This window comes from Scyliorhinus canicula, chromosome 5, assembly GCF_902713615.1.
Source record: "Scyliorhinus canicula chromosome 5, sScyCan1.1, whole genome shotgun sequence".
NCBI classification, from domain to species: domain Eukaryota; kingdom Metazoa; phylum Chordata; class Chondrichthyes; order Carcharhiniformes; family Scyliorhinidae; genus Scyliorhinus; species Scyliorhinus canicula.
The window spans coordinates 192,452,475-192,477,179 of NC_052150.1; the positions used below are offsets into that span (position 1 = coordinate 192,452,475).

The 24,705-nt window shown below is 45.8% G+C and overlaps 1 protein-coding gene across 2 annotated transcripts in view; it reads left to right on the forward strand.

Moving 5' to 3' along the window:
* The window catches only part of ccny (cyclin Y), a 122,347-nt gene extending 107,716 nt beyond the window's left edge, over positions 1-14,631 (forward strand). For both annotated transcript variants that reach the window (XM_038798304.1, XM_038798305.1), the window contains 2 exons: positions 4,348-4,510; positions 11,571-14,631. In XM_038798304.1, the coding sequence (XP_038654232.1) occupies positions 4,348-4,510; positions 11,571-11,687 (280 nt within the window). In that variant the 3' untranslated portion in view covers positions 11,688-14,631. The remainder of the gene's footprint in view (positions 1-4,347; positions 4,511-11,570) is intronic.
* The last annotated feature ends 10,074 nt before the right edge of the window (positions 14,632-24,705 follow it).

The following is a 24,705-nucleotide window of genomic DNA, read 5'->3' on the forward strand; positions in this document are numbered from 1 at the left end:
CGATTCTCCGAGGTGCGGAGAATCGGCGCCATTTGCGTTGACGCACCACGTGCCGCTGGAATCGCCGATTTTCCGGCCCGAATGGGCCGAGCGGCCGCTCCGACATGACAAAGTCCCACCGGCACCATTCACCCCTGGCCGCTGCCGGCGGGAACTCTGTGGGAATGCTTGGGGGTGGGGGTGCTCCGAAGTGGTCTGGCCCGCGATCGGGGACTCTCTATCGGCGGGCCTCCTTTCCTCAGCCGGCAATGTTATAGCCCTGCGCCATTGTTTTGTGGGGCGGCCTGGGGGAGGACGGCCACTGCGCATGCGCTGGTTGCCGCATGCGCGGGACCCAAGATGCCGTGTCTTTTACGCGGTGCCGGGTCTCCGAGGCCCCGCCTCAGCAAATCGCGGCACGCTCCTGCCAGCCCCACGGAGGCCCCAGAATAGGGGTCTGGGAAAGGGCACCGACGCAGGAGTAAAACACTCCGGTTTTTACTCCGGCGTCTAGACTTAGACTCCCGTTGGGAGAATCCCGCCCAGTATCTTCCAGCCCCACAACGGCTACCATCTGGAAGGACAGGAGCAGCAGATACATGGGAACTCCACTACCTGGAGATTCCCCTCCAAGCCACTCACCACCCTGACTTGGATAATATATTGCCATTCCTTCACTGTCACTGGGTCAAAATCCTGGAACTCCCTCTGTAACAGCATTATGAATGTACCTACATCACATGGGCTCCAGCAGCTCGAGGACAATTGGGGATAGGCAGTAGTCTAGCCAGCAATGTCCACATGCCATAAATAAATTTTAAAAAACAACTGGATCCTTCCCCTCTCACTGAAAGTTCCTTTCCAACCCTGAGCAGATGTCCTGAACCCTGGTACCAGGCTGCAACACTACCTTCTGGGCTCTTTCTGTCGGCAGCAGAGAACTGTGTCTATCCCTCTGACCATATGGACCTCTATTTCAGATACGGTTGCCTTGAATCATGCTGGCGTCCACCAGCTCTCACATAAAGCAGAAGCAATACATCATCTTACCTGCCATTTCTATTGTGCGTAAATTCATTTACTGTTAACAATAATAATAATCTTTATTGTCACAAGTAGGCTTACATTAACACTGCAATGAAGTTACTGTGAAAAGCCCCCAGTCGCCACATTCCGGTGCCTGTTCGGGTACACAGAGGGAGAATTCAGAATGTCCAAATTACCTAACAACATGTCTTTCGGGACTTGTGGCAGGAAACTGGAGCACCCGGAGGAAACCCATGCAGACACTGGGAGAACGTGCAGACTCCGCATAGCCAGTGATCCAAGCCGGGAATCAAACCTGGGACCCTGGCGCCGTGAAGCAACAATGATTACCACTGTGCTGCCATACATTAATTCATAATTCATAAACCCCACAACTGCGGATAAACTTTACGACAACTAGTAAAATTTACCACAACTTAATAAATTAACAGTAACTAATAAATTACCCAGATTTCAGAAGATAAATCAGAAAAATACACACCAACCAAACACTTGCTTGTTCTCCTGCGACATCACACTTTGATTTTCTCAGATCGCAGTTGATCCACTCAGGAACCACAGACTGACCTAGCTCTATGATGACTCATTGCATCCTCCCCCTGGCACTCTACAATGTCTTGCTGTTCCCTCTCCCCTGCGCTTTACGATGTCTCGCTGCTCCCTCCCCCGGCACTCTACAATGTCTTGCTGCTCCCTCTCCACTGCGCTCTACGATGTCTCGCTGCTCCCTCCCCCTGGCGCTCTTATGAAGTCCCAGCTGCTCTCTCTTCTCCACGCTCTACGGTGTCTTGGCTGCTCCCTCTCCCCGCTGTTCTATGATGACTTGCTGCTCCCTCTCCCTGACACTCTATAATGTCTCTCTACCCCCTCTACCCTGGCACCGTACAATGTCTCTCTGCTCCCTCTCCAATGGTGCTTTACTATGATGTCTCCCTGCTCGTTCTCCCCTGCTCCTCTATGATGGTGTCTCTCTGCTCGCTACCCCGCCGCTCTACGATGTTGTCTTGCTCTCTCTCTCCCTCTCTCTCTCTCTCCTCTCTCTCTCTCTCTCTCTCTCCTCTCCCCCCCCCCCCCCCCCCCCCCCCCCAAGCAATCTACAATGTGTCGCTGCTATCTCTCTCCCGGCGCTCTACGGTCTCTCGCTGACCCCTCTCGCTTTGCCCCCTATGGTGGTGTCTCGCTGCTTCCTTTTCCCCTGGCTCTCTACGATGGTGTGTTGCTGCACCCTTCTCCTGGCTCTCCATGATGTCTCGCTGCTACCTCTCCCCAGGCTCTCCATGATGTTCTCTTGCTGCTCCCTCTCCCCAGGCTCTCTGCGTTGATGTCTCTCTGCTACCTCTCCCCTGGCTCTACGATGGTGTCTCGTTGCTCCCTCTCCCCAGGCTCTCTACGATGGTGTCTCTGCTCCCTCTCCCCAGGCTCTACGATGGTGTCTCTCTGCTCCCTCTCCCCAGGCTCTCTATGATGGTGTCTCACTGCTCCCTCTCCCAGGCTCTCTGTGATGGTCTCTCGCTGCTCCCTCTCCCCAGGCTCTCTACGATGGTGTCTCACTGCTCCCTCTCCCCTGGCTCTACGTTGGTGTCTCACTGCTCCCTCTCCCCAGGCTCTCTACGATGGTGTCTCTGCTCCCTCTCCCCAAGCTCTACGATGGTGTCTCTGCTCCGTCTCCCCTGGCTCTACGATGGTGTCTCTCTGCTCCCTCTCCCCAGGCTGTCTACGATGGTGTCTCTGCTCCCCCTCCCCAGGCTCTACGATGGTGTCTCTGCTCCCTCTCCCCAGGCTCTACGATGGTGTCTCTGCTCCCTCTCCCCAGTCTCTCTACCATGGTACCTCGGTGCTCCCTCTCCCCAGGCTCTACGATGGTGTCGCTGCTCCCTCTCCCCAGGCTCTCTACGATGGTGTCTCTGCTCCCTCTCCCCAGGCTCTATCATGTTGTCTTGCTGCTCCCTCTCCCCAGGCTCTCTATGATGGTGTCTCGCTGCTCCCTCTCCCCAGGCTCTCTACGATGGTGTCTCGCTGCTCCCCCGCCCCAGGCTCTACGATGGTGTCGCTGCTCCCCCTCCCCAGGCTCTCTGATGGTGCCTCGCTGCTCCCCTTCCCCAGGCTCTCTATGATGGTGCCTCGCTGTTTCCCCTCCCCAGGCTCTCTATGATGGTGCCTCGCTGCTCGGTCTCCCCAGGCTCTACGATGGTGTCGCTGCTCCCTCTCCCCAGGCTCTCTATTATGGTGCTTTGCTGCCTCCCGTCCTCAAGCTCTCTACGATGGTGTCTCTGCTCCCTCTCCCCAGGCTCTCTACCATGGTACCTCGGTGCTCCCTCTCCCCAGGCTCTCTACGATGGTGTCGCTGCTCCCTCTCCCCAGGCTCTCTATTACGGTGCCTTGCTGCTCCCCGTCCTCAAGCTCTCTACGATGGTGTCTCACTGCTTCCTCTCCCCAGGCTCCCTACGATGGTGTCCTGCTGCTCCCCTTTCCGAGGCGCTCTATGATGGTGTTGCACTGCTCCGCCTCCCCAGGCTCTCTACGATGTTGTCTCAATGCTCCTTTTCTCCTGCTGCTCTATGTTGGTGTATCGCTGTTTCCCCTCTCCTGCCGCTCTACGTTCTCCTGCCGCTCTACGTTCTCCTGCCACTCTACATTGGTGTTTCGCTGCTTCCTCTCCTCTGGCCCTGGCCGATGGCGTCTCGCTGCTCTCTGTCCTCTCTTGCTGTGTAAGGTGTCTTGCTGCTCTCACTCCGGAGGTGCTCTGCTAGCCTGCCTCACTGCCAGTTCTTTTCCCTTGTATTGTTTTGGTGTCTCTCTCCTTGTGCTGATTTTTGGTCTATCGCTGCTCTCTCTCCCCTTGTGCTGTGTTATTATTGTTGAAAGAGAGACATGCTTTTTATCTTGCACTTTTTAGGTCAGACACAGGTTTCAAGGGGAGCAACTATTTATACTGCATGAGAAAAGCATGTTGATTGGTTGGCAGGTTGGTTTTAATTGGTCCAGGCCATTGCCATGCAGAATGCACCAGGGAACATGTTTTTGTTTACTTCAAGAAAAGTGCAGTGTTCCTTTTGCCTGCATTCTCCATACCTCCCAACATAGCTCTGATCCCTCATCCCAGAAACCATTCTGGTATTCCTCTTCTCCACTCTCTCTAAGAACTTCGCATTCTTCCTATTATGTGGTGCCCAGAATTGGATACACTTCTTCAACTGGGGTTGAACTGGTATTTTATATAGGTTTAGCATAACTTGCTGTTTGTGTGTCTGCTTTGTGGGTGTGTGTGCATATGTGTGCGCTCACACAGTATTACTGATGGTCTCCCCTTACCTCCTGCAGGAATGAGCTGGAGCGCCAGTTTCTGGAACTGCTCCAGTTCAACATCAACGTGCCCTCCAGTGTTTACGCCAAGTATTACTTCGACCTTCGTTCCCTCGCAGAAGCCAACAACCTTAGCTTGCCACTGGAGCCACTCAGCAGGGATAGAGCGCAGAAGCTTGAGGTGAGCGGCTATCATTGTGATTCACCAGCAGTGCCACGTCACTTATTAGTGTTGCATAATGTTTTTGTATTTAGACAGTCTTGCCAAAAGTTTGTTTGTCGACCTGGCCCTGTGAGAGTATTGCTTTCCAACAGCGTACTTGTGTCATAATATTGTATAATCCTGAAAAGAGAAATGTGAGCACCCCTCGTAATAAGCCTCAAGGATAAGAAAGATCTCTGGTTAAATCTGCTATCTGTGCTGATTTCATTGATCATAATAGATTATCAGCCTTGAGCCTGTGCCACTCAAGGGTGCCTGTAGGCATTTTACAATTAATAATCCTATTCTTGGGGAAAGAAGGAATCGATTTAAGGTTTCCATTCGTTGGCCAGTATCTTGTTGAACATTACAGCGCAGTACAGGCCCTTCAGCCCTTGATGTTGCGCCGACCTGTGAAACCACTCTAAAGCCCATCTACACTATTCCCTTATGAGCCATATGTTTATCCAATGACCATTTAAATGCCCTTAATGTTGGCGAGTCCACTACTGTTGCAGGCAGGGCATTCCACGCCCTTACTACTCCGAGTAAAGAACCTACCTCTGACATCTGTCCTATATCTATCTCCCCTCAATTTAAAGCTATGTCCCCTCGTGCCAGCCATCCCCATCCGAGGAAAAAGGCACTCACTGTCCACCCTATCTATCCTCTGATCATCTTGTATGCCTCAATTAAGTCACCTCTTAACCTTCTCTCTAACGAAAACAGCCTTAAGTCCCTCAGCCTTTCCTCATGAGATCTTCCCTCCATACCAGGCAACATCCTGGTAAATCTCCTCTGCACCCTTTCCAATGCTTCCACATCCTTCCTATAATGCGGCGACCAGAACTGCACGGAATACTCCAAATGCGGCTGCACCAGAGTTTTGTACAGCTGCAACATGACCTCATGGCTCCGAAACTCAATCCCTCTACCAATAAAAGCTAACAAGGCGTCAAGAGTCTCACCTGCTGGCTATAGAGCCAATGAGAGACCCATGCAGCCTTTTTTCGGACGGCCTACCAAAGACAGTGGTGAGGGCAGCGGCGGATCTACCCCTGGAAACAAGACCCCAGGGGCAGATGTCTCGCCGGCCAAGGACTGCCAGCAGCACTTGTGTTCAGCGGTGTCACTGGGGAGGCCTTGGCTGCTGCCGGGGAGCAGGCACTGTGGTCCCCAGGATCGCAGAGTGACCCAGGCCACTTTCCTTTGATTCCCACTTGAACACTGGCATGTGCAGATGACAGGTGAAGGCGGCTGTTGTTTTCAGGAATAATCTTTCAATAGGCACTCGTGCGAATCACACATGACAAAAGGTCATTCTGACAGCAGGGTTTACTGGCCGAGATGGAACTATGTCCCAGTGAGAACTGTCCAGACGCACATTGATCAAATTGTAAAGAAATAAGTGGCTGTAAGACAAAACATAGTGACAGCAGCGGAATTCATATCTTTCAGCAAACCTTTGTAAGTGGAAATATTGGAAGATTGTTTAAAAAAGGTAACAGGTGTCTAAAGAACTTCAACCTGTCATGCAACCTTCAAAACCTGATAACTTTGGTACAAAGTAGGGGCTGGTTTAGCACAGCGGGCTAAATAGCTGGCTTGCAATGCAGAACAATTCCAGCAGCGCGGGTTCAATTTCCGTACTGGCCTCTCCGAACAGGCGCCGGAAAGTGGCGACTAGGGGATTTTCACAGTAATTTCATTGAAGCCTACTTGTGACAATAAGCGATCATTATTTTCATCATTAATACCCCTCAATTTGGAGGTAAATATCCAGTCCCCTATTATTCTCTGTTTATTTTGTTCTCAGTTTGTCAGCACTAGCCAAGAATTAATTCTGTTTCACTGCTCTAATGTATAGCTTTCCATTTGCTTTAAGATATGGTTAGAAACCGTATTGTGATTAAACCTGCAATATCAAGCGAAATGCAGGAATCTGATGCAGCCATATTGGAGGGTGTGCTGATTATGGCCCAGCATAATTTTTGAAATATAATTTTAAACATTTATCACTTAATGTTTAGTCAACATACACATATCTATACTTCAATATTTCTGACTTTTATTATGGGCCAGGGTTTAGAGAACACCAAAGTGTATCATGGAGTTCACCCGACCCACAACCTTTAATAGATTTTGGTTATGGAGAGCACAAGGGCCCACTTTACAGGTGTGATGCAACAGAGAACTAAAGTATTTTTAAACAAAACGTTTATTCTATGAATCCAGTTAACATTTTATAAACTCACAGTAAACATCTTAGATGGGATTCACTCATCGCGGGGCCGGGCCGGAGAATCCCCACGACCGGCGCGAACCACGCCACGCCGGCCCCGACGCCGGGACACGATTCTCCTCGGAGCGGAGAACCGCAGCCATTGGCGTCGATGTGGTTGGCGCGGCGCCGGTCAGGGGCAGTTCTATGCGGTCCCCCGCCGATTCTCAGCGCGGGATGGCCCGAGCGGCCATAGCCAAAAACCCAAGTCCTGCCGGCGCCGTTCTAATCTACTCTCAGCTGGCAGTACCTCGGCGTGGAAGGGTCCGGGGGCAGCCTGTGGGGGGGAGGGGGGGATTGACCCCGGGGTGGGCCTCCGTTGTGGCCTGACCCGAAATCGGGGCCCACCAATCGGCGGGCTGGGGGCCTCCTTTCTTCCGCGCTGGTCCCTGTAGTTCTACGCCATGTTGCGTCGGGGCTGGCGCGGAGAAGGGAGCCACTGTGCATGTGCACGTTGGCGCCAGTGCCACTGTGTATGTGTGGATCCCGCGGCGCCCAGTTGATGCTGGGATCAGCAGCTGGAGCGGCATGGGCTGCTCCAGTGCCGTGCTGGCCCCCTGTAGGGGCCAGAATTGCTGATCCTGAGGCCGTGTTGACACCGCCGAGAAAGGCAACGGCGTTTCCGACGGCGTCAACACTTAGCCTGAGGATCAGAGAATCCCGCCCCTTATCAACTACCAACACTGATACCCCCTCCAAAGATACAGTACTCTATAGGTAACCCTTAGTAACTTTCCTAACAACATCCATAATTCAAAGACCCTTTTTAACAAAGACAGTAGGTTTGCATTCCTTACACAAACAGGTATTACTTTGAAATCATCAAGTGATCTAGAGACATTCTTTAGTATGCAGAAAGAGAGGCGAAGGTACACCTTTTCGGTTTGAATGCAGCTCTCCAACTGAAAAAACTAAAACTCAGAGCCAAAAACAGCTTCCAGCTCAAAACGAAAGTAAAAAGCAGAGCTCCACCCACACAATGACATCACTGCAGCCACTTGAGAAGACAAATATTTCTTAAAGTGACATTCCCATGACACTTTCATGATGTGTCTATTGTCCATAGCACACAGGAGGCTTGGGAGATTGGTGGAGATGTTGGCGTAGTGGTGTTGTCACTGGACTAGTAATCCAGAGACCAGAGTACACTGGGGTGCCAGGTTCAAATCCTGCCGCTGCACATGGTGAAATTTGAATTCAATAAAAATCTGGAATTAAAAGTAGTGATGACCATTGCTGATTGTAATAAAAACCCATCTGGTTCACTAATGTCCTTTAGGGAAGGAAATCTGCCTTCCTTGCCTGGTCTGGCCTACATGTGACTCCAGACCTACAGCAATGTGGTTGACTCACAGCTGTCCCTCCAGGCCAATTAGGGATGGGCAATAAATGCTGGCACACCTGTGACACCAACGTCCCATGAACAAATTAAAACATCCATTATTTCTGAAGCGATGTTCGATTTTTTTTCATTCTGCATTGATTTGTTGATAAGGTTATGGCTTATGTCTGCACTATGTTGCAGAAACAGGTTATCTTGATTCTGTAATTGAAAGCAAACATGAACCATAATCTGTTCATATCAGTGAACTATGATAAAGAACTTGCGTAAGGGAGATGCTTTCCTATTGCTTTGAGATTCTGTTGAATTATGAGTGTAATGGTGTAATGTCCTTTTTACATCTATATAAATGATCCATTAGAAAATGACTTTGGATTTAGATTTGTGTTTATTGTCATGTGTACCGAGGTACAGTGAAAAGTATTTTTCTGCGAGCAGCTCAACAGATCATTACATGAAAAGAAAAGGAAATACATAATAGGGCAACACAAGGTACATAATGTAACTACATAACACCGGCATTGGGTGAAGCATACAGGGGTGTAGTGTTAATCAGGTCAGTCCATAAGAGGGTCCTTTAGGGGTCTGGTAACAGTGGGGAAGAAGCTGTTTTTGAGTCTGTTTGTGCGTGTTCTCAGACTTTTGTATATCCTGCCCAGTGGAAGAAGTTGGAAGTGTGAGTAAGTCGGGTGGGAGGGGTCTTTGATTATGCTTTGATTTGAAGCATGCTTAAGTAGCTTGAATTGATTCAGATGCAGCTATTTTAGGTTTTATCTGAGATTACCGGTGATCCTATTATTGCCGATTACAGCACTGATTGATCAGCTGGGAGTAGTAATCATTTGTGAAAACACATTCATCTCTGAGGGAGCAAAATGGTCACTTTTCACCGATGCAGCTGAAAAGACGAATGAGTAATGATGCAGGTATTCATGACAGGACAGGCTTTTTACAATCGGCACACAAGTTGATTGTACCGCAATGGGGGAGCTGTTTGTGTTATTTTCTTTGTGGTATCAGCTAACGCCAGATAATTTGAACTCAGTGCACTGCCCCAGGGTCAGGTAAAAATAATTGTCTTTGTCTGAGCTTGACCTGAACAGGTGCTTATTTCAATCCCAGTCATCTGTCAAGGATACAGCTTGTTGCTCTCTACACACAAGGGTCAAGGCTTTCCAAATGTCGCCTTCAAACACAAGAACAGCTTCCATGTTGTGGCACATGTTTAGCTGATGATGCTTTGGTTTGGTGAGTTCCTGGTGCTGGCTATGCTTCCACAGAACTGTGTTGATGGGTGTTTAGACTAAAGCTCCCAGTGAATGCGGAAGAATGGAGGGGTGAATCATTCTCCTCTATTCGGAGTAGGGGAAGCAAGGTTTATGAAATGTTACATAACAAGTCAAGAGTCTGAAGTGTCCATCACTTTAGAAGGAATCTAATGACCATATAGAGAATTCATAGAATTTGCAGTGCAGAAGGAGGCCATTCGGCCCAATGAGTCCGACTGGCCCTTGGAAAGAGAAGCCTACTTAAGTCCACGCCTCCAACCCATCCCTGTAACCCACTAACCCCACCTAACCTTTTGGACACTTAATTAATTGACCTAATTCTACCATCTCTTTGAGACCGTTTTAGAGTAATTTCTATACTATATAAAGGAAAGTTTATTATTTTACTGGAAGCAGTCTCTGTGTTGTTTGTCTATGATAGTGATAAATGGTGCAGTGTTTTGTTCCTCAGATTATTATTATTATGCAACAAATGAACCCAGGTGTTTTGTTACCTGAAAAGCAGGTAATCTGTGCTACTCAACTCAGTTACAGTAGAGGCTTTGGAAGAAGGATCAAAGCCGTCCAGAAGTTTTACAGGAGGTTTATTGAGCAACACAACTTAAATAACTGCGTGAGTTCTTACTTTAAGAACTGTACTAGTAGAAAGATTACAACTTTTCTATGCTCTACAACTAGGCCTGACCACCCTCGCAGCCCTGAGCTAAATTTCTGCCCCCGTTCTCCTCACAGTCAAATCAGTCAAAGAGACCAGAGGGCTGCTTGCGTCCTGCTTTTATACACGCCAGTGCTGCCCACTAGTGGTCTTTCCATTACCCATCAGCCCCTTCTGTACATACCCATGTAAAGATCACTACACCAGGAGCTTCTGAAATGGCTACGTTTGTGAAGATAATGAATATATGAGTCAGCAGGCCCCAGTTCAATATGCCAGCCTGGGCTGAGGTGGCAGATCTCCACCTGGGGTGGCGATAGGGGGAATGCAATTGAACTTTGCTTCCCTGTATTAGGCAGGTGGAAATCGAGCTTGATTGCTCCGCGATTAATGCTTCTGGGAAGTGTACACGTGAATGTTGGGTAAAAGCTGTATTTGAGCACAGCTGAGACTCTGATCTGCCCCCATGGTTGAATAGTCACCACTCACTGTAGATTCGCACATGAATAATGGCAGCTTAGATGCGGTACTGCTGGGAGGTTATCTGGTGCTTATCTTCAGGAAACCAGTGGGGAGGGGGAGAAAATTGGCAAAAGAGATTAATGCGGTTTCAACATAATGAGGAACTTTTGCATTCACTGCACAGCATAGAGCTCAAGTAGAGCCACGTCTGATTGCATCAACCAAAGTCACATCTGAAAGTATGTTTTTTTTTATTCGTTCATGGGATATATGCATCACTGGCCAGACCAACATTTATTGCCAGCCCTAATTGCCCTCGAGAAGGTAACGATATGCTACTTTCTTGAATTGCCACAGTCCATGTATTATAGGAACGCCGACGGTGCTGTTACTTCTCTTCATAAGATGCATGTTGCAATGCTTCAAAGATGCGTCCTTGATCTTTTGAAACTGATGATTATAGTATTCATGAGACTAATAGCAATTTTTATAGCTGCTTCCACTAATAATAGATAGATGTATTTATGATTTTAAAAACGGGTTAAATGGACAGGGGCAACAGGTGGGGAGTTGGATTTGAGACCAGGAAGAGATCAGCCATGATCTGATTGAATGGCGGAGCAGGCTCGAAGGGCTGAATTGTCCACTTGTCTTAATTCCTATGATCCTATCTAATAATAGCCCTGCAATTGACCCAATTACATGTCTAGTTTCCAAACCGGAAGTTTGCAGTGACCAATTTCCTTTTAAGTGCGATAAACCTAGTTATTTGTGCTTATACACAGTATATTTTGCCAACTGACAACGTTTAAGTGTGAAGGGTCAAAAGTCATCATTATTAACACCAGTGGCAGCTGTAGTTCTGACTGACTGAATAACCTTCAGTAAAAGATCACCTATAAATGGAAAATGAGCCCATGACACACTCCCTAAGTTTCAAAGTTGTTTGCTCAGTTGTGTTTTATACTCTTTGCTGAACCTCTAACCTTTGTCGCCTTTGAATTTTGCAGGCACTATCCCGACTATGTGAGGACAAGTACAAAGACTTGAGGAAATCTGCTCGGAAACGCTCAGCCAGTGCCGATAATCTGACTGTGATCAGATGGTCCCCGGCCATCATTCCCTAACAGTGGGCAATTTTGCTTGAGTACATTTGCTGTCATCCATCCAGTTTTTGCCTGGGGGGAGAAAAAGAGACTTTTAAAGACTTTGGCAAGATGCCTTTACAGTGCCTCCATCTTGTGTAGCACAGGAAAATGGAAAATCTCATTGGAGAAAAAAGTATGATTTTGTGAGAAAGGACTGTCATATCTAGCATTTTCACTGCCTCTAACCCCCTTTAAAATGGGTTTTAACACGGGGGCCACACAATTAATGAAAAAAGGGGTGTGGAGATGGAAAATTGAGGAGAAAGAGCATCATTTTAAGCATCGGCCTGTTCGCAGGGAAGATGTGGGGACACGTGGAGAAGTAAGAGGTTTGCTTTCAACGTGCGTCCGAAACAATTTGTGGAGTGGCAGTGTTTTAACTTAATTTATTCTCAAGGTGTGACTGGCACATTAATGGCCTGCAGGAACAAAGATTTCACGGGTGTGTCAAGGTGAGAACCACTGGTGTGAAATGTCACGTGATGGTGAGCAAGGATCTGCTGCTGTATTTCACAATCCACGTCAAGGTGCACTTAAGGCTCTATTGCGCCCATTCCAAACACCAAGGCAGTTCTCCCCCTGGAGAGCCCTCAGTGTTTTCTCAGTCCTGTGAATAACCACCATAAGATGCCCACAACCCTGGCGCACATGTCTTATGTTGGTCTTTCACACACCAAAACAAAATGCACCCTGGCGGGCAGTCCCTGGTCAAATGCCCTCAGTATATTCCACAAGACACCACACATTGGTGTTTTTGTCCCAGTGCATTATCTTCTTTGCGCTTTTGGTACAGTGCTCTGTATAGTTCAGAGACTGTTACGCAGCACAGGATTCCACCTCTATCCACATTAGGGTATCCACTTCTATTTTCATATTGCTATTCATTTTATGGATATATTCAGTGTTTATTTTATAATCTGTCATTTCCTAATGTATAGCTTTGACTCTTCACCTTATATTAGCATGAACATGCGGCCACTATAGTAAAAATTTTGTATATAAATCAAAAAGCATTCTCATAATTTTATAGATTGTTTTGCCTTTTGTATGCTTTTCAACGCTGTGTTACATCACATGCAGCCAGGTTTTGTCGTGTGTCTGCTATTCCGAGAAACGTGGTCTGAAGGGAGTTAGATCCTGTCAAGTTGCTCTTCTGTTCTGATGCGCTATTCATGGACCTCAATAGTACCCTCTTCTGGATGTTTTCAGAATTTATTTTGTATGATTCCTTACTAAGCAAATTATTATACTACACTTTAGTCTGTCACACTCAAATCAAGCTCATTTCTGTGTTGTTCGTGCACAATTTCAGTCAAAAATGGATTGAAGAATTGGACTATCCATAAAACATAATTTTGTATTTTCTACTGGACTGATTGCAGTGTGGGAGTCTGGTGGAAACTGAAGCACAGATAAAACTGCACATACTTGTTGATGGAGAGTTTTAGCTCCTTTTTATAGGCAAGCACCCACTTGCAAGCATTCCTTTTCACAGAAATTAACCATTGAAAATACAATGTGCTCTGTTAAAGGAAATAAATGAAAGTATTTGAGCACGGGGCAAATTAACACCAACATGTTTGTCAAAGCTAAGCGTGACTCGGGCATTGCATTCATTGATTTTTTCTTTCAATTACATTTTACTCGAGGGAATCAAATTGTGGTGAACCAAGTGTAGAAATCCCATAAAATGATAAAAGACATGAAAATGATTTAACTGCATTGCTGCAGTGACTAAGAGGGTAAAAATGCACTCTGCAGTTTAGTACAAAACCATGGAGACCAGAGATGGAGTTAGTAGTTTGGGTGTTCCAGTTGACCTTCGCATCCTGAATAAATAAACACAAAATACGCAGGTGTTCAGCTATTTAGTGCTTTCCAGTGTCCATTGCTGGGAACTGTCTGGTTGGCGACTGAAGACAGGGTTGATCCTGGCTGCGATACTCGCCTTCGACTGCCCAGTCTCGTGTAAAGACTGACTGTTGAAATGAGGTGCCGGAGAGCTGCTGGCATCCGTGGAATCGTTCCCTCGCAAAAGTCAATGTCTTCGGGGAAAACTATGATGTAAAAAAAAAGTTCGTTGTTTTAATTATTAAATCAGTACCTAAAATTCCAATCTATTTTGACCAAGATGTCCAGATTAATATTTTACACCCTTACTGATTAAATCAATGGTTTAATTTTTTTGATACACAATTTTCCAAGTATTTTAGGGAGAACGATCATCGTGTTAGCATTACTGCGAGTGACTTTTAGTGAGATGAACATTGAAATCTGTAATTATCTGAGTACAAGTGTACTTTTGTGAAGTTTATTAAACTTGTCAAAGATTGTATAACCTATTTATTGTATGTATGTACATACAGTCTGATGCTTACTTAAAATGTAAAGTGGTCTCAGTAGAATCTTGCTCAGTCTGATTTAGATTGGCGATTCTTGTTTAGCCTCGTGCACTGGACTCTACCTCTGTATAGAGAGTTTTTCCCCAATCTTTGGTTAGTTGGAACAGATGAAGCTTTTTTTTGTGACAAATTGATTATGTACCTTGATTATGTTTCTTGTGCTGGGAAAATCTACTGTCGCTATTTTTTCAGATTGATTACTGATGTGTGAAACTGGGAAAAAAAAAGGCTTACGTGAAGCGTTTTGTTTCTTTGTATTAATGAAAACAACAGTGCTTTGCATTTTTCTCCCTTTTTGTTCGGTCAACTTTGCCAAATACAAAACCGTATCTTTGGATAAACTGCACAATACCAACAGATGTTCTGGACTGCCTCTCATTCTCAAACAAGCAGTAATCTGCCAAAGGGCTGCACCCTGCTTAGAAATGTGGGTAAACACTGATTATTTCCCATTGCTTCCCATTACTGTGACGGTGAATGACCATTTTAATAAAGATAGGTGCCAATTTGGTTACACCCTGCATATTTGTGCTTATTCAAAAGATTGTGTGAGAGGAATTCTCTGATGGACTCTTCCAGAGAGGTATATAAGGTGACAGATTTATAAATTAGCTGTTCTCATGATGTAATCAGAATTTTGGCTGTGTGTTTGGAACTAGAAACCGAACTGGACTAGCCATATAAATACTGTGGGCTACCAGAGCAGGTCAACGGCTAGGAATCCTGCGGCAAGTAACTCACCTCTTGACCCCCGCCCCCCCCCCCCCCCCAAATCTACAAGGCACAAGTGAGGAGTTTAATGGAATACTCCCCACTTTCCTGGAGGAGTGCAGCTCCAACAACACTGAAGAAGCTCAACACAATCCAGGACAAAGCAGCCCGCTTGATTTCTACTACTCCTACAAACATTCAAACCTCCACCACCGATGCACAGTGGCAGCCATGTGTACCATCTACAAGATGCACCGCAGTAACTCACCAAAGTTCCTTATGCAGCACCTTCCAAACCCACGACCACTACCATCTAGAAGGACAAGAGCAGCAGATACATGGAAACACCACCATCTAGAATTTCCCCTCCAAGCCACTCACTATCCTGAATTGGAAATATATCGCCGTTCCTTTGCTATCACTGGATCAAAATCCTGGAATTCCCTGTTTAACAGCACAGTGGCTGTACCTATACGTTGTGGACTGCAGTGGTTCAAGAAGACCGCTCATCTTCTACAGGGCAACTAGGAATGGACAATAAATGGTGGCCTAACCAGCGATGCTCACATGCCGTAAAATGAATACAAAATATACTACCTTTGATATCCTTGGACAGATCTCGCCTAATCTGCCTTGTTAACTTTAAATACTGACAGTTTATTTCAATACTTCCTCCTTATCAATTTTCAACCTTTTGGTGGCAAGAGTGTTCTCCCTCATCGAGATCATTGTTTTCCCCATTCAGCCAGATTTCCCTCACTGAGGCTTTTTGCTCCTGACCTTTCCTATGTTATGCACAATGCAGGTATTTAATCACTTGAAGTCTTCACTGTGCCTGCTTACTGCTTCCAGTTTACACATCTTCCTCTGCTCCAGTGCCATCACTTGCCAAAACAGTGCCATGAAAAAGAAGGACCTGCATTCATCTACCACCTTCCATCACTTTTGGATGGCCCGAAGTACTTTACAGCCAATACTGTACTTTGGAAGTGTAAGACCCACGGCCGCCAATGCCCACACCATCATTAAGGTGATAATGACCAGACAGTCTGTTTATTGTGACATCGGGGATAATGCCCTTGCTCCTCTTCAAAATGTTGCCATGGTACCATCTACCCCCGCTCTCCTTCACAACCTTTTAAGTGAAGGGGAATTTCAATGGACCCATATTCCGAGACTATTATCTAGTGTACTGGATTCCCCAGCAAGGGGAAACATTTTCTCAGCATTTACCTTGTGAAATCCCGTAAGAATTGTATATGCTTCAAACCGAATACTGCTCATTCTCAAACTCTAGGAAATATAGGCTTGGGTCGGAATTTTTCCATTCTTCTGCAGTGTCGCAGCGAGTTGGAAAAGTGGCATTGAAGACGCTGGCTTCAACAACGGCTTTCTCCACCGTATAGTTTGCAGCTTGTACGTGTCCCACACCGTCAAGCTGGTGGCGCGGGCTCTGATTGAGCTGGCCCTGCCAGCAACATAGATTTTTAAAGATTCGGGAGCCATTTTTAAAGGCTTCCCTGATACAAAAAATAAAACACCCCTTTCTCTTCTCTGCCCCCCCCCCCCCCCCCCCCCCCCCCCAAAAGAAAACCACTTTTGTCCCCGCTGCCGAGCTCCTCTGGAAAGTCTGCCCACCAGTCATAATTCATGTCGACGTGAATGGATAATGTAATGGGATGCATTATGAGCTGTAGAGGCCTGATAATTAGATATCAATTTATTCCAATGGAGTTCCCAATGTTGAACGTCAGGAATCTTGTCATGTCACTTAGTGGCAGGGACAATCGCAATGGGAAACCCTGCTGCCATTAATGCAATTTAGACCTCACATATTATCTTGAGCTCCTGTCGCCATTCACATCCAATGCAGATAGGAGTGCAAAAACCAGGGCCTAGTCTACTCCTTCTCTCCTAGGATATTTCCCCTTATCCCAAGAACCTGTTTAGTGAACACTTGTTGATTCCCTCTAGAGCAAGTATGTCCTTTCCTGGGTAAGTGGACCAAAACTGCAAATAGTTTCTCCAGGCGTGGCCTCACTTATGCCCTGTGTAATTGTGTGAAGACTTCTTTCCTCTTGTATTCAAATCCCTTTGATTTGTTAGTTTTTGTTACAAACTCACCGCTCCCTTTCATTCTCTGATGCATGAAGTCATTAAAAGGCTGATTATGCTTTTTTTTAAAAAAAGATTAGTTGAGAGGTATTGGGCAGGATTTTGTGTTTTAGGTCGGGACCTCAACATCAGGGTGAAATGTGTTGGGGGTGGGAACCAGAGCGTTAGCTTCGATGGTATAATTACTGAAGGGGAAATAGAGAATACAAATAAGAGAACAACATCACCCTCGGGCAGAGCAGAAAAGGTGACAAGTGTCAGAAAGGAGGTGGTCAATGCAGGACTGTGGGTCTTGTACCTAAATGCGAGCAGTATACGGAACAAGGTAAATGAGCTTGTTGCGCATATTGAAATTGGCCAGTACGATGTTGTGGGCATCACAGAGGCGTGGCTGAAAGGGGATCAGGGCTGGGATCTAAATATACAAGGATATGTGTCCTTTCGAAAGGATAGAAGATGGGCAAAGGGGGCGGCGTTGCATTGTTAGTAAGGAATGAAGTTAAATCAATAGCAAGGAGCAATTATAGGATCAGAAGGCATAGAATCTCCAGGTAGAGTTGAGGAATCGTAAAGGAAAAAGACCCTGATCGGAGTTATGTACAAGCCCCCTAGCAGTAGTCAGGATATGGGGCAGAAAATAAATCAGGAAATAGAAAAGGCATGTAAAAAAGGCATTATCACAATAATATGGGGGACTTCAATATGCAAATGGACTGAGAAAATCAGGTTGGTAGTGGATCCCCAGAAAAGTAATTTGTGGAATGTCTAAGAGATGATTTTTTGGAGCAGCTTGTGACAGAGCCTACTAGGAACAGGCAATTCTGGATTTGGTGATGTGTAATGAGGCAGACTTGATTAGGGAACTTAAGGTGAAGGAACCTTTTTCCCTGGGACTTTTTTCCTTGGAGCGTAGGAGGCTTAGGAGTGAACATAGTAGAACAGTACAGCACAGAACAGGCCCTTCGGCCCTCAATGTTGTGCCAAGCCATGATCACCCTACTCAAACCCACGTATCCACCCTATACCCGTAACCCAACAACCCCCCCTTAACATTACTTTTTAGGACACTACGGGCAATTTAGCATGGCCAATCCACCTAACCCGCACATCTTTGGACTGTGGGAGGAAACTGGAGCACCCGGAGGAAACCCACGCACACAGGGGGAGGACGTGCAGACTCTACACAGACAGTGACCCAGCCGGGAATCGAACCTGGGACCCTGGAGCTGTGAAGCATTTATGCTAACCACCATGCTACCCTGCTGCCCCATATAGAGGTCTATAAAATAATGAGGGGCATAGGTAAGGTAGATAGTCAACATCTTTTCCCAAAGGTAGAGGAGTCTAGAACTTGAGGGCATAGGTTTAAGGTGAGTGGGGAGCGATACAAAAGAGATCAGAGGGGAAATTTCTTCACACGGAGGATGGTGAGCCTCTGGAATGAGCTGCCAGAGGCAGTTGTAGAGACGTACAATTTTTTTCCTTTTTGAAAAAAAAACATAGTTACATGGGCAGGGTGGGTATAGGGCGATGTGGGCCAAATGGGACTAGATTAGTGATAGAAACTGGGCGGCATTGTCAAGCTGGGCAAAGGGCATGTTTCCATGCTGTAGACATGTCTAACTCTATGAACTCTTAGGGAGCAGTCACCACAGTATGATAGAATTTACCCTGCAGATTGAGAGGGAGAAGCTGGAAGCTGGTATTACAATTAAATAAGGGTAATTACAAAGACATGAGCGAGGAACTGGCCAGAATTGATTGGGAAATGAGCCTAGCAGGACAGTGGAACACCAATGGCAGGAGGTCTGGGGGGTTATTCGGGAGGCACAACAGAAATTCATCCCAAGGAGAAGGAAACATGCTAAGGGGAGGATGAGGCATCCATGGTTGACAAGGGAAGTCAAGGACAGCATAAAAGCAAAAGAAGAAGCATGCAAAGTGGCAAGGATTAGTGGGAAATCTATAAAATGCGAGCAGAAGACGACTAAAAAAGCAATAAGGGAGGAGAAGATTAAATATGAGTGCAAGTTTGCTAGTAATATAAAAGAAGATAGGAAGAGTTTTTTTCATTATATAAAATGTAATAGATGTGTAAAAATAAACATTGGGCTGCTGGAGAAGTAATAATAGGAAACAGAAATGGCAGAGGAACTGAATTAGTTACTTTGCATCAGTCATGGTGGAAGACACCAGTGGGATGCCAGAGCTCCAGGAGAATCAGTGGGTAGAGGAAAATACAGTGGCCATCACTAAGAAGATGATTCTGGGAAACTGAAAGGTCCGAAGGTGGATAAGTCACCTGGACCAGATGGACTACATCCCAGGTCCTAAAAGAGATAGCTCAGGAGATTGTGGAGGCATTGGTGGTGATCTTTCAGGAATCACTGGAGGTAGGAAGGGTCCCAGAGGCCTGGAAAGTGGCTAATGTAACACCCCTGTTTAAGAAGGGAGGGAGGCAGAAAATGGGAAATTATAGGCTGGTTAGCCTGACTTCGGTCATTGGTAAGATTTTAGAGTATTATTAAAGATGAGATCGCGAAGTACTTGGAAGTGCATGCTAAAATAGGTCTGAGTCAGCACGGCTTTGTCAAAGGGAAGTCATGTCTGACATCTGGTTTTTTAAAAATATTTTTATTACAGTTTTGCAAAATTTTTCATAATAAATAGTAATAATCCTAACACAGCAAAATAGAGTGAACATTAACAAAGTGCAGAAAGAGAATATACAATAGCAATTAACTAGACGTTACCCCACGTGCCTCAGTCTTCCCACACCCTCCCAACGGAGCACTCACCCCCCCCCCCGCCCCCCATGGATTGCTGCTGCTGCTGATGTTTTAATTTTCCCTGAGAAGTCAATGGACGGTTTTATGCCCCCGCTCAACAGCAACAGCTCTGTACACTATGTCTGACATCTGTTAAGTGAGGAGGTAACGAGGAAGTTAGACAGGAGAACCAGTGGACGTGATTTATTTAGATTCCCAGAAGGCCTTTAACAAGGTGCCGCAAAGGAGACTGTTAATTAAGTTAAGAGCCCATGGTGTTAGGGGTAAGATCCTGGCATGGATAGAGGATTCGCTGACTGGCAGAAGGCAGAGATTGGGGATAAAGGGGTCCTTTTCAGGATGGCAGTTGGTGACTAGTCATGTACCTCCGGTCGGTGTTGGGGCGACACATTTTCTCAATATACATTAATGGTCCGAAAGAAGGAACTGAAGGCACCGTTGCTAAGTTTGCAGATGATGCAAATTTTAGAGGGGCAGTTAGTATTGAATAAGCAGATGGGCTGCAGAAGGACTTGGGCAGGCTAGGAGAGTGGGCAATGAAGTGGCAGATGGAATACAATGTGGAAAAGTGTGAGGATATGCACTTTGGAAGGAGGAATTTAGGCATAGACTATTTTCTAAATGGGGAGGTGCTTAGGAAATCAGAAGCACAAAGAGACTTGGGAGTCCTTGTTCACGATCCTCTTAAGGTTAATATGCAGCTTCAGTCGGTAGTTAGAAAGGCAAATGCAATGTTAGCATTCATTTTTTTTTAATAAATTTAGATTACCCAATTATTTTTTCCAATTAAGGGGCAATTTAGCGTGGCCAATCCACCTACTCTGCACATTTTTGGGTTGTGGGGGCGAAACCCACGCAGACACAGGGAGAATGTGCAAACTCCACACGGACAGTGACCCAGAGCCGGGATCGAACCTGGGACCTCAGCGCCGTGAGGCGGTTGTGCTAACCACTAGGCCACTGTGCTGCCCTCAATGTTAGCATTCATGTTGAGAGGACTAGAATACAAGACCAGAGATGTACTTCTGAGGCTATAGAAGGCTCTGGTCAGACTCCATTTGGAGTATTGTGAGCAGTTTTGGGTCCCGTATCTAAGGAAGGATGTGCTGGCCTTGGAAAGGGTCCAGACGCGGTTCACAAGAATGCTCTCTGGAATGAACAGCTTGTCGTATGAGGAACGGTTGAGGACTCAGGGCCTGTACTCGTTGGAGTTTAGAAGGATGAGGGAGGATCTTATTAAAATTTATAGGATACTGCAAGGCCTGGATAGAGTTGATGTGGAGAGGATGTTTCTACTTGTAGGAAAAACTAGAAGCAGTGGACACAATCTCAGACTAAAGGGACGATTCTTTAAAACAGATGAGGAGTAGTTTCTTCAGCCAGAGGGTGGTGAATCTGTGGAACTCTTTGCCTCAGAAGGCTGCGGAGGCCAAATCACTGAATGCCTTTAAGACAGAGATAGATAGGTTCTTGATTAATAAGAGGATCAGGGGTTATGGGGAGAATGCAGAGAATGGGGATGAGAAAAATATCTGCTCTGATTGAATGACGGAGCAGACTCCGAGTGGCCTAATTCTGCTCCTGTGTCATATAGGAGCAGTCAACTAGCAATTATTTATCTTCCCTCATTTTGGCCAATTAAGGAGAAGCCCAATGAGCTGCATTCAGCAGTTGCAAGTATGGGAGAGAGAGAGAGCAGTTCATTTTGAGGTGCCCTCTCAGCAACTTTAATGTGAATTAAGTCACAGCTCCTGGACCTCAAAGTGGAAATCTGACCCCCAAACTCTACTTTAAGGAGACAACCTCCAGGCCTGTCCTGACACTGCATGAGGCCTGCAGGCTGACTTGAAACTCCTCGTGGCTTCTGGGATCTCTTAACTCGCTTCAATTGACTACCTGCTGCTTGTCGACTGGGGAGCCCTTCTTCCCCTAATCCAGCGTCTGGGAAAATGGCTGCGGGTGATGAGATGTCAGCAAAGAGTGGCATGCCAGCTGGTGGCGCAAACATTTCCCGCCCACCCCAAAAAACCCTGCCACACATAATAAGATGCAGATTTGTTTTTGAATTATCCTGGAGTGTGAGATCCTGTAACGGATACAAAGCAGAGGACAAAGGGGTAGAGGTACTGAAATTGCATCCAGTTACAGAGTAGTGGTGACAGATGTCTGAAAGCAGGAGATTTGCAGTTGGTATACTGAGAATGACACTGGCAGATATGTACCATATAAAGAATCATTGAGGCACCACTGTTTGCATAACTTTGTGTCAGGTGCTAATTACTCATTCCCGAGTGCTGCGTTATAGAAAAGACCTACAACTCAATAATACATTCGAAGTATGGGTCAAACGGTTGCCTTTTGCGGTGTTAACGTCTGTGGTTTTATTAGTTATGAGACTTTTTAAAACAGTACTTCCATTGAAAATGAGACAGCTGAGATAGGATTTAATTTGAGTTCTTGGAAAAAATAAATTGTGATCAAGTGAATGGAGTTTGATTATTAGTCAGCAAAACAGGTCATTAAAATTGTTATTAGAGAGATGACAATGGGGCAGTAGGTTTTGGACACAATGAGCTAACGTGTTGTAAATGTATGTGGACCTAGGCTTCTATTAGATGTGCGGTTGACCCAGTCTAACTTGATGTCATCCACTAATTTGGTTCAGTTTTCATCATCTCAGACAGAACAAAAATATTTGCTTAACAACAGAGTAGCTGCCAATTGTTTCAAATGTTGAGGGCGCAGAATAAATCAAATATATTTCAGTTATAATTCAGTTAAATTATTTCTGTGAACAGGCTAATGAGGGCATTCGCTTACACACAGCCAAAACTCTGTAAGGAGGAAGAAGCCTCATCAGAAATGTCCAGGACAATTTCAATTGGGAGACCTACTTTATGTTCAAGGCTTGCCTCAACCCAGACCACATCCTTTTGTGTTGAAAACAACCTCATCATATGCTAAAAGAGCCAAAGTAATGACATTCAAATCCATGTTGGGGAAAGGGTGAAGCAGCCAGGCTGTTATTATGTGTGAGATCAACTGCTGCAAACAGCACAACAGATACTATTCCACATTGTGGTTCCCACATGTTTTGTTACCTCCTCTGTGGGATTCCTTTGAAAAAGCTCCAGTCATTGCACAAAGGTTTTCACCCAATAATTTATTCCAGTAACCCTACAATGGTCACGGTAACTTCATTGCAGTGTTATTGTAAGCCTACTTATGACACTAATAAAGATTATTATTATAGAAACAACGATAAAGGCGACAAGGGAATGCGGAATTTAATTTCAGCCATGATATTTAGAAGTTTCAGAATACGAATGAACTGATTTTGGTTGTGTACATGGATCTATTGGCGATGGTTATTTTTGAAAAGGGATCTATCTTCATGAGTGAAGGAAGGGAGACTCTTTAATGCATTGTTCCCATCTGATCTCAGGATTGCAGTTTTTCCTTGCAGGTCCTGAGTGAAAATAGATATGGCAGGGAATACACTATCCCAAATCACCCAACCTACAGGACTTCCAATGTCTGACGGCACCATGTATATAAAAGAGCCCACCATAAATCTGAATTGAAATACGTGGAAACATATTAAGAACCTGATGTTAAATGCGAGGGTATCCAAAACTCAGAAGGGTAACTTGGAACATCAAGCTGTGTATATTTTCAATTTGGTACACTGTGAGATAAGATAAATCAGAGAGGTTTTTGTGATCAAATAATAAAGAATATTTATAAGCTTAACAGAAAAACACGAAAAGAAGGATTGTAATACACTGCACCGTACACTCAACTGTACTGATGGCGCTACACAGTATTGTATGAAGTATAAACTGCAGAGGGGCTGCAGAGATTAGGAAGTGATTTAAAATCAAACATGAAAAAGCTAATTTTGTAACATAGCCATGATGTGAAGATGCCGGTGTTGGACTGGAGTGGGCAAGTCTTACAACACCAGGTTAAAGTCCAACAGGTTTGTTTGGAGTCACTAGTTTTTGGAGCGCAACCTGATGAATGAGCTGCACCCTGAAAGCTAGTGACTCCAAGCAAACCTGTTGGACTTTAACCTGGTGTAAGATTTCTTACTTTGTAATGTAGGTTAGGGGACCAGGAGTTCACCTGTGATGGGTGAATGTAATTTGGTGTCAGATGCAACCCGCCATAGTCCCAGAGGCTGCTGTCCCTGTTGAGGGAGAGAATGCTGGTAGTGATTTAACCTGAGGGCCACCACACCTCAGGCGAGGGGCAAAGTTGAGACCCTCAGCCAGTATAGGAATTGAACCCTCACTAGTGACGCCATTCTGCATCACAAACCAGAATCCAGCCAATTGAGCTAACTGACCCCCATGATGTCAGATAGGATACAGGCAGCAGAGTTTTGGATAAGCTAAAGTTTATGGAAACTGCAGCCTGTAAGGCTTCTTAGACTGGCAGTTATCAAATGGGGTTGTGTGCTGGGTTGCTTTCTCACTTATCTGCAGACTCTTGCCTGCAAAAAGTTTCCCTTTCCTTCACTTCAGTATGCCCTTTCTTTCAGATCTTTATCTGCTTTTATAAAGGTGTGAGAATTTCTGTCTCTTTAATAGTCTATATCTCATGGTGGGGGTGGGCAGGAAGTCTATATCTCATAGGGTCGTGAAGGTCCTGGCGCCATAGTTAAAGGAAGCTCAGACAACCTCACTACATTCTTGCCAGGTGCTCTTCAATTATACAACTGACTTACATTGTGATATGAAAATCAGCCTTGGGTTTGTGTGCTTTCTGGGCAGCACGGCACAGTGGTTAGCACTGTGGCTTCACAGCGCCTGGTCCCAGGTTTGACTCCCGACTAGGTCACTGTCTGAGCGGAGTCTGCATATTCTCCCCGTAGGTTTCCTCCGGGTGCTCTGGTTTCCTCCCTCAAATCCTGAAGGACGTGCTGTTAGGTCATTTGGACTTTCTGAATTCTCCCTCTGTGTACCCGAACAGGCG